Genomic DNA, 14971 nt, shown 5'->3' on the forward strand with positions numbered 1-14971 from the left:
CTAAGCTCATAACCGAGGCAGGATTCAAACCAGGAACTTCCTGATCTGTAACGCAAGTCTCCCAGCCACTTGCACTACATCAGCTACTGCGGCAATTTGAGCAAGGGCTATTTGAGGAAACACAATCGATGCAGTGAGGGAGGGCAAAAGAACTGCAAGGCGTCAATGGGGAAACCGAACAATGTCATGCTGCCCTGGCATCATGTGCTGTTCAGGACAGCAATGGAAATCTGATAGGTCACAGCAGAGGGACAAGTTCAGCATGGGGTTTTGCTGGAGGGCAGCTGGTGCATGTCCTGAGGACTGCCTAGGAAAAGAGATGACAGAAGTGACAAGTCAGAGAGACAGCGAACATATAAGGTGGCCTTTCGCCATGTCAGAACATTGGTATGCCTAGGCCAGTATAGTCTACTTTAAATGGTTGCAGGTCTCCAAGTTCCAGGTAGAGCTTCCCACATTGTTCTCTCTAATTTTTTCCATCTGTGTGTGGAATGAGTTTTGTTCTGAGCAGCAGTATCAAGGCAGTGTGCACGCACATGCATTCAGAGTGGGGCCTTCCCGATTCAACCTGAGCAGGATCTAAAATTAACTGAGCGGACACCAGAAAATGTGTGAGCATGCGCACACCTTAGAGGGAACAGTGGCTCTCCTCCCGCCCCCACCAGTTCTGCTTGAGATTCTTTTAAAACTAGAACCTGGGGTCTTACGAATGCAAAGATGTTCTCAATTTCAGAACGATATTCTGGGCTGTCTAAATACCACAAGCAAACATTTACAGTGCAGTGACAGTGCCGTCATGTAATGGATGCGCCTGTTTTTCCAGTCATCTAAATAGTTATTTAGACTCCACAAAATTTATTTTTGCAAAATATTTATTTAAAAAACTAGAGTAAATATGGCAACAACCACCCCCAAAAAACCCTTAAATAGCTTAAAAAAATAAAAATAAAAGGGACAAGACACAGGCCACAACACTTTTCCTTATGTTATTTGTCAGTCTTTACAATGTCAAGTATGTCTTCTCGAAAGTAAGCCACATGTAAACAACCTGGATATATTTATAGGCGGGTCCTAGTTTTAACTGCTCAAAAACATCTTGGGTTTGTAACCCCACGCCCTAGCAGCCACCCTCACAGAAGTGTTGACCTCTTCAGCTCTTGCTGAAAATGGGTTTGTGCTGATGTGGGTTTGTAGAGGGTCAAACATTTTGAAGGTCGATGGAGTTGATATCTGTCAGAGGGCAAACCTATTCTTGAAAAACAAAAACAAAAAAAACTGAAGCAGACCAACAAAGGGATGGCATACATTTTGTTTCTGGGTCACTGTCATGCCGTCTCATAATTTTAAAAAGTAAAGCAAAGCCTCCCAATCCCACCTTAAAAAATTAATGGAGAACGTCAAGAGGCAATTTGCACAGCCTCATCTACAAATGCAGCAAAATGGGCTGGTAGGGTCCTGAAGTAGTAGAGTGGACTGCACCACTTCAGACTGCAGGTGAATGATCGTCAGGTTTTTAAATGTCCCCCACCCCCCACTTAAAATGTTCCCTGTAAGTAAACCAACAAAACCTTAGTACAGCAGGGACACTGCTGGGCCTAGAACCACTTTCTTTAATGTGCTAGGTTCTTACTTACAAGGGGTTATGTAGAGGAGCATTCAAAAATGATGTTCCCCAGCTGCAGCCCGAAGTGGTTTGGTCCATTTTACCATCTACCACTTCATTCTACTGCAGATGTAAACTGCTTCTTTTAGCACTGGGGATCTCTCTCTGATGGGACACTCCACCGCACTGCTTTTCAAGAAAAGGGAATTGTTTCCCGCTCTAAAATGCACCCAACAGGACTGCTTAAAAATAAATTCCTTTTCTTCCTTTCAGATTAACAGGACAAACTCATCTTACATCAGCTTAATGGGTCCTGTTAACCACGCCTTTAAAACTCCCAGGGGAGGGGGGGAAATGTTACAAAAAGGTAGGCAAAGTAAGAACCCTACTAGTTATGAAGACATCACTGAGTGCCATTTTAAAAACCATCAGGGAAATGTAAAAGCACAATGTCCAGACACACATACAGTCTCACGAATTACACAGAAATATCACGGACAACACGTAGAAATAGTCACATTGATTCCAAGGTTCCCATTGTCTGCAAAAAGGTGTGCTATGGCAGTGTCAAACACAAGACAGTCGCTGTTCATGATGGCCGCTGCCACACCGTCATGGATGGACCGCGGCGTAGCCTCCCAAGTCAGCCTCCGCCGGTTGCCGTTCAGTTCTAGTCTGTACGCAAAGTTCTCTGCTTGCTTGCGAGTTCCGATGAGCAAGACAATGGCAAAGAACTGCTGGTGGCCCTCGTACTTCTCCTGCTTCTCCAGCACCAGCATGAAATGGTGACCGAAGCAAGACTGCATCATCACCCAGTCGACGGCCCCTGGCAAGTTAATGTCTGTGGCGAGGAAGACAATGTCTTCTCCTTGAAGCGTGGTGATGCTCTTGTGGGCGTGCATGAGGTGGGACATGACAGCTTCCAACGAACCCTGCCATTTGCATGAGGCGCCAGGACACGGGCAGGAGTAAGGGCGGTATTCACAAATGTCTTCGTGGTCTGGCTTTTCCGTATGATGGAGGGTCAGAGAGCAGCCTGTGGTGGCATACTGAAAGAAGACCGAGAAAGAGAGAGAAGTAAGTAAGGCTGTACACTTAAGTTGTTTTTTTTTTTTTAAACCAACACACCTTGATTTAACATTTTGATTATTTTTCAAAATACTTAAACAAGTATTTTTTCAGATTTTTAAATTTTTACTCCATCATGCACGTGCAAATATATAGCCAGTGTTTAATTACAGGTTTTTCAAGTATTGCATGTATCCTAAGATGTTTATTTATTTAAAATATCTATATCCTGCTCCTCCAGTACAATACTGCTTGGGGCAACTCACAGGAATGGTAAAACAATGAAACAAATAAAATAATGTATATATTTTTAACAGGTTAGCTAACAATAGGACCCAATTAAAACCAACCTTAAATATATACTTTGCAGACACAGAGTGCAGATAAGAACACTAAAAGGCCTGTCTAAAAGGATGGATTTTCAAATGCTTTTTGACGGTCCTAAGAGAAGGACATGGTAGAGCTCCTCCAGGAAAACATTCCAAAAACCAAAAGAGGCCACAACTGAAAAGGTCCTGTTTCCAGTCTCTGAAAAATGAATCTCAGTCAGCGGTGGTGCCTCAAGCAGAGCCTCTAAGAATACCACCCAATTCCACTAAACATTTTGTATAACAAGGACATGCTTTGGCAAGCATTTATGTATCACAAGTATTATTATAAAGTTAAATATGAAAAAGTTACCAACACAGTCAGAGAACTACAGTTTGGGGGCTAAAGAAGGCACCATGCCAAGTGTGTGGTTGTCCCCAAACTGGCAGCAGAGGCTTCGCTCCTTCGGCTCTGTTGTATCTAATTTATCCTAGTCTTGACATCACAACATTCTGCTATCTGCCCCGTTGTTCCGCTGTGTGTAATTCTACCCTCCACTGCTCCAAAGTATTCAGTCTTTGACAAGGGACTCTAAACAGAGCAAGGGCCCAAATCATACAACTGGAATAAGCTATGAAAAGTGCACTTGGACAGATTTCCTAATTTTCATTATCCCTCCCTGCCCCCTAAATTTGAAATTACAGGCTTTGCTAGTAGCCCTTTAATTGTGCACAATAAGCAGAGCCAGTGTACCACTTCCTTATTCTCGTACCTGTGCAAAGTTGTGTGTTGTTGCCATTGAGGAAAGAGGCAGAAATTGGAACCCAGGCTCTCCAGGTTCAAAGTCAACACCACCCAATGGGCAGCCCTGTTTCCAGTAGTGGAAGTAGTGCCCTGCACGATGTAGGCTTGTTGCCGAAAGAAGGGATTTCCCCTTCCTAATGTGTAGTTATGATTCTCCAATGGTCCATAATGGTCCCTTGACTGACTTTAGCAGCCAAGTCCAAAGTTATGGTCACCAACACCCTGCCCCTCTCCTGATCTCCGACATCACACTCTGTATCTGTGCAAGCCCCTGCTGCCTCCCCAGTTCCAAACTCGGAGCTGGGAAAGGTGGTGGGGGCTTGTTGGTTTGTCCTGATCCACTAAAGCACTCTGGAGTAGGGATGTGCACGAACCTGTTTGGAGGCCCTTTTACGGGCCTCCGAACAGGTTCAGACACTGGAGGGTTTGAAGGTGAGAGGAGGGTTCTCACTTTAAGGGCGGGGGAGGGTGCACTTACCCCCCCCCCCAGCTTTCCCCCTGCCAGGGCTCAGCATTTTTAATGTCCTACGGGGTGGCAGCGTACTTCGCTGCCACCCAGTTTGCTCCTTGGACGGTGCTCACGTGCATGAGCGTGACATGTGGGCGCACACACACCAGCCACTTTTGGCCAAGGAGCAAATGGGGCAGCAGGGAAGTACCACCCTCTCACCCTGTAGGACATTAAAAATACTGAGCGGCGGTGGGGGGAAAGCAGAGGGAAGGGTAAGTGCACCCTCCCCTGCCCTTAAAGTGAGACCTCCCTCACCATCGAGTCACCTCCGCCTGGTTCCGTGCACATCCCTACTCTGGAGGGTGTGCATTCACATATCAGCCAGATTCACCCAAAGTCCCTGAGAGCTCTCAGGGAGCACTTCACACACAACTGCATGTTAGAGAAGCTATTCATGTCCCCAGGCAAAACCTGATTAAGGAAGCCCAGCCCTGTTTTGCCTGTACATGTGTACGGCCGGGACTGGGCCCAATGCTGGAGGCACTGTGGTGGCAAACCCACCTAGGCAGCCACCCTCCAAAACAAGGTTAGGAGAGTGAGTACTCTCACATGGTGCATTATGGGAACTCCGGGGGGCAGGGTGACACGTCCCAGCCAGTGTTCCCTCAAACAGGGATTCCAAGATGTTGTTGAATACAACTCCCATAATCCCCAAGCAAAAAGCCACTGCAGCTGGGGATTCTGAGAGTTGTTGTCAACAACATCTGGGAATCTCCATTAGAGGGAACATTGGTCCGAGCACCCTGGCGCTCCGAGCTAACGGCAGCAGCCGGTAGTCATCTGAGCAGGCGATCTGCCTGCCAAATTGGACACCTTCGGTCGTCTGCAGGGAGGTAAACTCTTTAGGGCTTCCTCCCCACTAACCCTCTTGCCCTTTCTCACTGCTTCTGAGAAAGGTCTCAGAGTGTAGCCTGATTTCTATCCAGGGTAAAAAATAAATCCACTTTTTGTGTCGTTTGGGGCGGGGGGCAACTTTGAACTCACAGTAAAGCCTGCCTGCTGTGTGAAAAACGGGCAGGTCTCTATACCTTAGAATTGCATTCTCCCTTAGAGACAGGGAAAATGTAATTCCAGAGTATTGGTTTTGGTGCAGCCTCATATCATGAACAATGTGTATTACACCCTAGCTTTACAGTCTGGTACAAAAATGGAGACTCCTGCTAATGAGGGAGCAATGCTGGCTAATACACAATGATATGAAATTTTAATAGTTTCATAATTCAGAAGTAAGTGGCAGTTTAAAAACTCCATTTGCTTTATTGCAAACATTTAAACAGCAGTAAGAGCAGCAGACACATTCTATTTCTCAAGCGAAGGTGACTGCCAGGATTTCATTCCCTAAGCAATTCAGCTACAGCCGTGGACTTCACACAAGGGTTGCAAACGTAATTAATTTTTAACAGCTACTCAGAATGCTCACAAGGTCCAGTGCACAGCACCCAGGCACTTAAAAATCACATTCAGCCTAAATTCAGATGTTAAAACCTAGCTCACTGAAAAACACTGTATGCAGTTATCTACTTTCAATTGCAGATTTAAAAACCAAGAAAAATGATGAATCGCCTTCTGTGTGTTTTCAAGAGAGATTACAGAGTCTGATTTTTCTAATATTAAAAAAGCCTGCGTTCAGAAGCTAAATAGTAAGTAAAAGTTTAATTATTCACATTCAGAATTAAAGTTTCGCTTTATCAGTGTTAACATACATGTTCCCCAAAATGCACATAATAAGTATTTTATAAACAAAACACAGGCCACTGTGTAAGGTTTGTTTGCCCAGCTAGATTACTGCTACTACTACGAATATTTATTTACAGCTCTTCAACCAAAGTTCTCAAAGCGGTTTACATAGAATAATAAATAGTACATAAATAAGATGGTCCCCTGACCCCAAAGGGCTCACAATCTAGAAAGAACCATAATGCAGATACCAGCAACAGCCACTGGAGGGAATCTGTGCTGCAGTTGGATAGGGCCAGTTACTCTCCCCCTGCTACATATAAGAGAATCACCACTTTAAAAAGGTATCTTTTTGCTCAGCTAGCAGGGGTACCATGTGTTACTCTCCATTCATGGGAAACTTAATGCACATTTTACTTATGGAGCCTGCACATAGGAATTGTGTACTAAGGAAGTAACTGTTCTCTTAACCAGTCACATCTACAATATGGGGATAACACCGGCCAACTTTAATAGGGCTGTTGTAAGGATTATTTTTATTTATTTATTTATTTTTACATTTCTATACCGCCTTTCGTTAAAAGAAAACCCCAAGGCGGTTTACAAAAATTAAAACATTCAATAAAAGCAATAAAAACATCAAGCTAAAACCATATAAAACAAGCATAAAAACAAGACAACAGACAACAGATAAAAACACAGAGAAGCCGCAGTAAAAATGATTATGCAAAAGCCTGGGTAAAAAGCCAAGTCTTTAAAAGCTTTCTAAAAGCCATGATGGAGTCTGAGGAACGAATGGCCACTGGGAGAGCATTCCAGAGTCTAGGGGCAGCAACAGAGAAGGCCCTGTCCTGAGTGCATGAAAGCCGGGCCTCCCTCATTGTCGGCACCCGGAGCAGGGCCCCCTCAGATAATTAGGATTACTGAGATATTAGGTTTGTTCACACGACTGCCGGCAAGGTAGGAGAAGCACCTAGTCAGAGTAGGAGGGCTGGGTGTGCTCTCAACTTTCAGTCACACGCTTGAAAACATCAAGGTTGGAGGCGGGGAGAATGATCGTGTGCTTGCCTGACAGCTGGGTCAGGCAAGCGTGCCCTACTCAGATTCTCTCCCCAACTTTTTACTGAGGTAGGAAGAAAAGATATCCTACCCAGATGCCACCTCACACGTGATCATTCTCCCAGCCTCCTACCTTAATATTTGCAAGCACACAGCCAAAAATTGAAAGCATTCCCTGCTAACCCACCCAGGCTGGTCACTTCTCTTGCCCCGCTGGTGGTTGTGTGAACAAGCCAAATGTATGTGAAATGTCCCAAGCACTTGAAACACACTAAATATTGTTGTTATTCCTATGCCAATTTACAATCAGTTCTTTCTGGCCTAGCAGCTGTTATTCCATCTTGCACTGAGAAATTACGTAACAACTGCACCAAATCATTTTCCATTGTGCTTTGCCAGCTAACCTGCATCAGTAATTATGCAACATATAAAATCTATCAAATCCGCTGAGGCAGTTAAGTATAACATTACCAAGTGTAACAGAAAATCTACATCTGCGTTAACAGGAAGATGGGAAGCATTTTGCCGCTTGACAATTTTCAGAGATGTCTAGTGCTGTGTTTGTGAAATGCCCCCTTGAAGAGGTAAGGCTGCTGCTTTTGTTCACTGCTGTCTAGAACTACATCCCAGTTTGGAACCAGGTGAGCCCGGGGACCTTACTAAAGCGACCTAGTAAACTTTGACAATACATGAAGAGAACTGGAAAATTAGATACACTCTGAAAGCCTGCCCAACAGATATTGCGTAGCTCTTGGGAAGCTGCAGTGTTGTGTATTGCTCACCAAAAGCATAAAGCCACAAACCGCTCTGAAGGCCTACAAGAATATGTTGGTGTAGGTTAGGGTTGTAGTATTTCTGTAAGATGTATGAGATTTGTGGGATTTTTCAACAGCAAGCAACTCAGAGAGTAGATTATTATTGCCGGATCCCTATTTGATCTAGTTATATTAGCAAAGGGCCTCTCACACTTTGGGATTCACAGCTGCAGTTGGACAACAATTCTTATCATCCTCAGCCACAATGGCCTTCAGCCATTGTGAAGAGGGATGGCGGGAATTGTAATCCAACAACAGCTGGGGACTGAAGGGTGAGAACCCCTGCATTAGCCAACATTCTTGACTTCAAGGCTGCAATGAAAAATAATAATCGTTGCAATGATACAACACAACACAAGGGTTCCCTCTTTTAGTTTGGAATAGAGGCAACTACGGAAGGACATGATAGAGGGGTATAAAATTATGCATGGAGTAGAGAGAGAACCAGGGGTCATCCCATGAGACTGAAGGCCAGGAAATTTCAGACCGACAAGAGGAAATACTTTTTCACACAGTGCATAATTAATCTATGGATTTCTCTGCCATGGGATGTGGTGATGGCTATTAGCTTGGATGGCTTTAAAAGGGGCTTAGACAAAGCCATGGAGGACAAGTCTATCACTGGCTACTAGTCTGGTGGCTATAGGCCACCTCCAGCCTCAGAGGCAAGATGCCTCTGAATACCAGTTGCAGGGGAGTAACAGCAGGAGAGAGGGCATGCCCTAACCTCTTGCCTGTAGGCTTCTCAGAGGTATCTCGTGGGTCACTGTGTGAAACAGGATGCTGGACTGGATGGGCTTTTGGTCTGATCCAGCTGGGCTCTTCTTATATTCTTAACCTCAGGTCCCTAGATGTTGTTGGACTACAGCTCCCATTATCCCCAGCCGTATTCCCTCTAATTTTCTCCATCTCTGTGTGGAATGAGTTTTGTGCTGGGCAGCAGTATCAAGGCAGTGTGTGTGCATGTGCATTCAGAGTGGGGCCTTCCCAAACAACCTGAGCAGGATCTAAAATTAACTGAGTGGACAGCAAAAAAGTCTGTGCGCACACACGTGCCTTAGAGGGAACACTGAACCCAGCCACAATGGCCAATTAGTCATGGTTATACCCCTGATATATTACCCCATGTGAAATGTGCTTGGCAACTCTTGTGCCTCTTCATGCTTTCAAAACAAACAAACACACACACACACACACACACACACACCCTAACCCACCATTTCTATTGTTTCCCCCTCTCATTCCATTCTCTTTGAACTGAAAGAAGAAGGGGAAATCCAAACCATGCAAATTAAGTGTTTTAAGCAAATTCACTTGTGAATAATATATTGCTAGCGCTACGTGGCAGTTTCCTTGGAATGCAATTCTTCTGGCATGGAGTGCACACAGCCTGGATTACAAGTCTTATCCTACACCATATATCAGCAGTTTAAGAGATTCTCTTACAGCCTAGCAAGAAAGCTTGGGCTTTATAGCCCAAGCTGTAAAGCTCTTGCCTCTACCTCTGAAGCAGTCTAGGGGGAGAGAGAGAGAGAGATGTCCTGGACAAGCTGGCAGGTATTGAGTATGATATCTGAGTACAAGCCTTGCAGCCTGCATCACCAGATGGTCATGCAGGGAGGAACCTTCTGCATTGTGCCATGTTACTGCTAATAACACAGAACTTGAACTGGGCTGCTTTGATGTCACTACTCTTACCTATTCATTCTAACGGTGAGCAATTGCAATGGAGATTGTGGCATGACTCACCTGCCTAGAAAGGATGCTCCTGGGAGAATTGTCTAGACAGACAGTTCCTCCCCTTGGGCAACAACCTGGGAAAATGGATTGTTTTACCCTGACTAAGGTAAAAGGGTGTTGGTTAATCCCAGAACCTGGGATTAGTTAAAGGTGTTGACTAATCCCAGGATCATTTTGAATATGTGGGTTGGCAGTTTCTTGTGGGGCAGGGCAGCGGGGAGGGCTGGCATGACAGATGCAAGAATCACTGCAGGTCTGCACACCTTGGGGGTGGGGAGAGAAAATGAAGTACTAGTGCACAGATCTCATTTATGGTCATATGTATTTTAACTTGTGATTTTAATGTGGGATTTGTACATCACCTAGAGATTTACATATCATTAAAAATATGATAATAAAAAAATATCCATATGCTCCAAAAGTTATTTTAGAATACAACAGTGGGCAAGAGTTGCCCATTAAGCAACTCACATGTGGGAAGAGGAGAACTGGCAAGCACAAATTGCCCCCTTTGCTAAGCAGAGTCTCCGCTGGTTTGCATTTCGGTCTACATTTGAGCACCGTCTGCTGTAAGATACTCCCCTTAAGGGAGAGAGCTGTAGCTCAGTGATAGAGCAGCTGCTTGTACACAAGGTACCAGTTCAATCCCTGACATCTCCAGATAAGACTGGGAAAGGCTCCTGCTTGAAACCTTGGGAAATCATTGCCAGCCAGTATTGGCAATACTGAGCTAGTTGGACCAGTGGTATGACGGGGTATAAGGAAGCTGCCTATGTACCATGCTTGCTCAGAACACGTATACTCATCATGCGTCTGTGCCTAGTTCCTTCTCTGACTATCCATCCCTTAAAAACACTGGCTGACTGTGGAATTGGTCTAGTGTTAGGATACCCCATTCCCTCTGTAGTCTCTGGCTTTGTTCCCACCAGGGAGACAGGCAACTGTAACAAATCTTAAACCAGCCCTGCTCTCACCAGAAATGTGATATATGTGTGTGTGTGTGTGTGTGTGTGTGTTTGTTTGTTTTTTAAACCACACACCCTCTGTTCAAGCACACAGGGAAGTAGAGACTCAAACCTCTTCACAGGAATCACTGGCCCCTGGCAGCTAGTCAGAACTCTGTCATTCAAGCTAGATCTGAAACCTGAAGGTAGAAAGCTTTAAATCCCATTAACATTTTTGACCTATCCTAGTCTCTTGGCTATTTTCAATTATTCCAAGTTTCACTCCAAGATGCATCTTAAGTTCTCCTTCCCCCCAATCACTGTTAATTGCAGTCTCAGCAGCTGTATAGGTCAGCACATGCTGTGCTGAGCACATAGCTAATTGCAAAAGTAATAATATCGGCAAGCATTTGTGAAATACCATTCCCTTACTCTGCAAATTAAAGGCTGAGGCTCTAAAATGCAGGAGTTGTCTTCTGCAATTAACTTGCTACTTTCAGGAACAAGTGTAGGCCAAGACTGAATCACTGATCCAAGCACAGAACTTGGATCTGGACGCAGAGTTCATTATCCGGAGAGTCTCAACTAGACAAAAGGGTGGGAACGGAGACATTGCAAACTTCTATTTGCAGCCCGCTAAGGACTAGAGGCTTGCTAAAGCGTGAGCATCAATGGCTGATAAAAATATCGGAAACCAGAAGAGAACCGAGCAGGACTTTCTACCCTTGGCTAACAGAAGCAAAATTTTGCAAAAGTAACACATGAATGTATATTGAGCAAATCTGCATAACTTATCTGTGATTTAGAATTTGCTCATTTGGAGACAGAATTTAGAATCTGGAGCTTTTTAAAAGCATAGAATATGCACAGCCCACTCACCTGTTTCTCTCTAAGCTAAAATATAAAGCCTCTTCACACAAGCAGCTAAACTTGGGTATCTGCCTCTAACCCAGGACTGCATGCATGTGTGAATCAGGGCAAATGCCCCAAGCCTGGTAGACCAAATCTGGGTAACCCTGCTTCTAATGCTCTTAACTCAGGTAAGTGAAGAACAGGGGCCCTAGGCTTGTCAATTGTGTGTCCACTTTTCCCAGTGTTTTCAGGTTCTGGCAGCCGGCTGCCATGTTTGTGAGAGAACATGGCAGCTTGAGCTGTGAGGGTTGCTAGCTGTGAGTGTGCCGCTCTGCACAGCATACTCTATGGTCCCATGCGAGTAATGCCTTAAGTAGGGATGGCCCGCCTTCTGCCCCTCGTGGCCACTCAGAGCATGGTTGCTGACATCATTGGGTTTCCTGCCTCCTGGCCGCATGATGCATTGTGGGAAGGCTCTCCTGTTTCTCTGCAGATTTCTCAGCTCCAAGCTTGCTGTGGTGCTCTTGTGTGAACACCTGGCTTGCAGAGCCCAACAGGGGCTCTGTTCATCTGTTCGAGATGGAGTGAGAACTCTTCCAAGCCGCAAACCACCCCCTTCTGCTTGGGTACAAGAGACCATAGTTAAAGGCAGGAGAAGAAATCCTTGGAAACTTCCAAGTGCAAGATCTCAGAAGAGTTTACCCCAAAGGCCTGGTTCATAATCCTTTCAACTATAGTTGGAGGAATGTGCTGCAGGCTTGTGTGCTCACCCCACCCACCCCCATCTCTATGGTCTGTTCTAACTATATTTTGTCAGGGTGTCCAAGTCTGGGGAAACTATGGTTAGCACGAACTTGGAACTGGTTTGAAGTGGGTTAGCAAGCCACAGCTGGGAGCCAATTTCTGATTTGCACGAAGCCCAAATTTGCACACCACAGCAACTTATAGTTCGACCAAACCAGGAAGAGGGAATCTGTGCATGTGAGAAAGGAGAGGAGGAAGGGAAGTGCATGAGTGTCTGGTATCTTTCTAATCCCCCCAACTATGTTTAGAAGATGGTAGCTTGTTGACTGAACTTGGCCATAGTTATTTTTATTTCTTTTAAAAAGGGATGTACCACATCAATATTTATTTTAAATTACTGAAGGGATTTGAGTAATGCAATTATTGTTATTATTATTATTAATTTATAGAGCACTATTCATGAACCTGACACTTCATGAAGAATGAGATGACAGGTCTTGCTCTGGGAAAGGGCAGGCAACCATGGCTCTCCAGTTGTTTCTGAACTACAACTCCCATCATCCCCAGCTGCAATAAGTTGTGGCTGGGGTGATGGACATTGTAGTTCAGCAACATCTGGAGAGCCAGATGTTGTCTACCCCTGCCCTAGGGGATACAGATACAAGAAATTATTGAGGAAGAGACAGGAAATGGAGGCGGGGTAATTGGAATTCAGTTTTTAAGATGCTTAATTTAGCTGTTGTAAATATTATCTTGAAGCCACCTAATGGCTCAGTGGGGAAGCAACCTGCCTAGAGAGTAGGAAACTGTTGGTTCAAATCCCTGCTGGTGTGTTTCCCAGAATATGGGAAACTCCTATATCAGGCAGCAGCAATATAGGAAGGTGCTGAAAGGTATGTGCAGGAGAAGGCAAAAGTAAACCCTTCCTGTATCCTACCAAGGACAACCACAGGGCTCTGTGGTCGCCAGGAGTCGACACCGACTCAACAGCACAACTTTTCCTAAATATTTTCTTAGAATAGGCAATGTTTCTGTTTTTGGAGTATCGGGTTACACTATTACTGCTTTGCATTCAAGATGAAAAGTAAACACCATTATCCTAAATTTATTTATTTTTTATTTATTAGAAACATTTAATATACTGCCCACTCCGAACACTCCGGGCGGTGCACAAAAATATGCAAACAAGGCAACATTAAAAATTACATTCTAAATTAAAAACTAAAGTAACTAACAAAAAACAAATACAGTAAACTACAGGGCAAAAGCCTGGCGAAAAAGAAAAGTCCAATAGAGATTTGAAGATCAGTAAGGAAGGGGCTAGACGAATCTGAATGGGAAGAGAGTTCCAAAGAAGTGGGGCAGCAACCGAAAAAGCCCTTTCATGGATCCTAGAGCCCCGAACCTCTCGGAAATCAGGGACCAACAAAAGGGCCATCTGAGATTATCTAACTGGACGGGATGTAATGGGTGGGAGCAGCGGGTCTGTAGGTGGACAGGAAACAAGGTTCAGCTATTGAAAATATTCTAGTTAGTGTCCCTAACAAGAGAGGAATTTCAGCTAAATCTAACAATAGGTTGGAACAATCTGCGCCTGGTGAACAATGCTTTTAATTAATGTTGTTTTAATGCTTTTAATGCTGTTTTAAAATATTATTTTAAAAATTTTAAATTGTTGTAATGTGTTTTTTTCCCCATTTTTGTTTTAACGAATGTTTTACTTTGTTTTTATTCTGTTGTAAACTGCCCAGAGACGTAAGTTTTGGGCGGTATAAAAATGTTTTAATAAATAAATAATAATTAAAAAATAAATCAGCAGATCTGCACAAGCTGTTGTTCAGGCACTGAGTAAATGAAGAACAGAAGAGTTTAGAAAGAAGGGAAGGAACAGAGATATCTAAAAAGATGAGTATTGGGCACCCAAGAATCAGTAGACTTTCCAGGATCAGGGCTGAGAACCTTACCAGGTCCTGCACAACTATCAGCAACCCAAAGGAAGACCCAAGTGCAAAGTCAGAGACTGGAGAAAGTAGATCAAATGCAGTACCAATAATGGCAAAACAAAATACTGGCCTTTCCCCACCATCATTTGGATCTAGATTTAATGTGGGTCCCCTATATTTGCATGATAGTGTGAATCCATGGCAAGAAGAGAATATCAGGCTATAAACCACCTTGGCAAGGGTTCACACAAATGTAGGTAACCCACATTAAACCTAGATTCAAACAATTGTGTGAACCAGGCCAATGCATGTTCAAATAACAAAGAAATACTCCCGTCCAAGAGAAGGCATGGCTGATAGATAGGAGAACAGAGCCTGGGCAACATCAGGCGAAAGCAACGCCTAACATTCTAAACCACAATGAAGGCCCAGAACAAGGTCCAGCAAAAGAAATAAACAATCTAATACAAGAAGCCGACTGTCGGGTTGGATCAGGGTCAACTGCCAGCAGGGAGCTAGAAGCTGGAGGAACATGTTGGAACCAAGAAGATAACTTTTGCCTAGACAAAAACCCTATTCAGATGTCTAGCCACATGTATATGTTTGTGTGTGAACAGCTGTACCCGAGTTCATTTTAAAAATGCACCTGGAAAAAGGTGGATAAAATAGACACACATAAGTGTACTGCTGTACCTGCCTTCAATATAATGTGTGAATAACTGTAACCTGTATACACTATACACAGATTGCATGAGTGTTGAACGTAACATGTGAATAGGGCTTCAGTCCCAGTCCAAACAGGAAGCTTTTTTATAGCTTCTCCTCTGGCAAAGACAAATGGTGAGCCTGGATGGGCAGGGTTGGTCCTGCACCTGAAAACACTATGTTGCCCAGAAGGTGGT

General features: G+C 44.2%; 1 protein-coding gene across 1 annotated transcript in view; it reads right to left on the bottom strand.

Annotated features, from left to right (window-relative positions):
- Nucleotides 1–854: 854 nt before the first annotated feature.
- The window catches only part of SIAH2 (siah E3 ubiquitin protein ligase 2), a 31436-nt gene continuing 17319 nt past the window's right edge, over nucleotides 855–14971 (bottom strand). Inside the window, exon 2 of the mRNA XM_053304592.1 lies at nucleotides 855–2652. Within this exon, the coding sequence (XP_053160567.1) occupies nucleotides 2095–2652 (558 nt within the window). The 3' untranslated portion in view covers nucleotides 855–2094. The remainder of the gene's footprint in view (nucleotides 2653–14971) is intronic.

The sequence above is a fragment of the Hemicordylus capensis genome, chromosome 3 (genome assembly GCF_027244095.1).
Source record: "Hemicordylus capensis ecotype Gifberg chromosome 3, rHemCap1.1.pri, whole genome shotgun sequence".
Lineage (NCBI taxonomy): Eukaryota > Metazoa > Chordata > Lepidosauria > Squamata > Cordylidae > Hemicordylus > Hemicordylus capensis.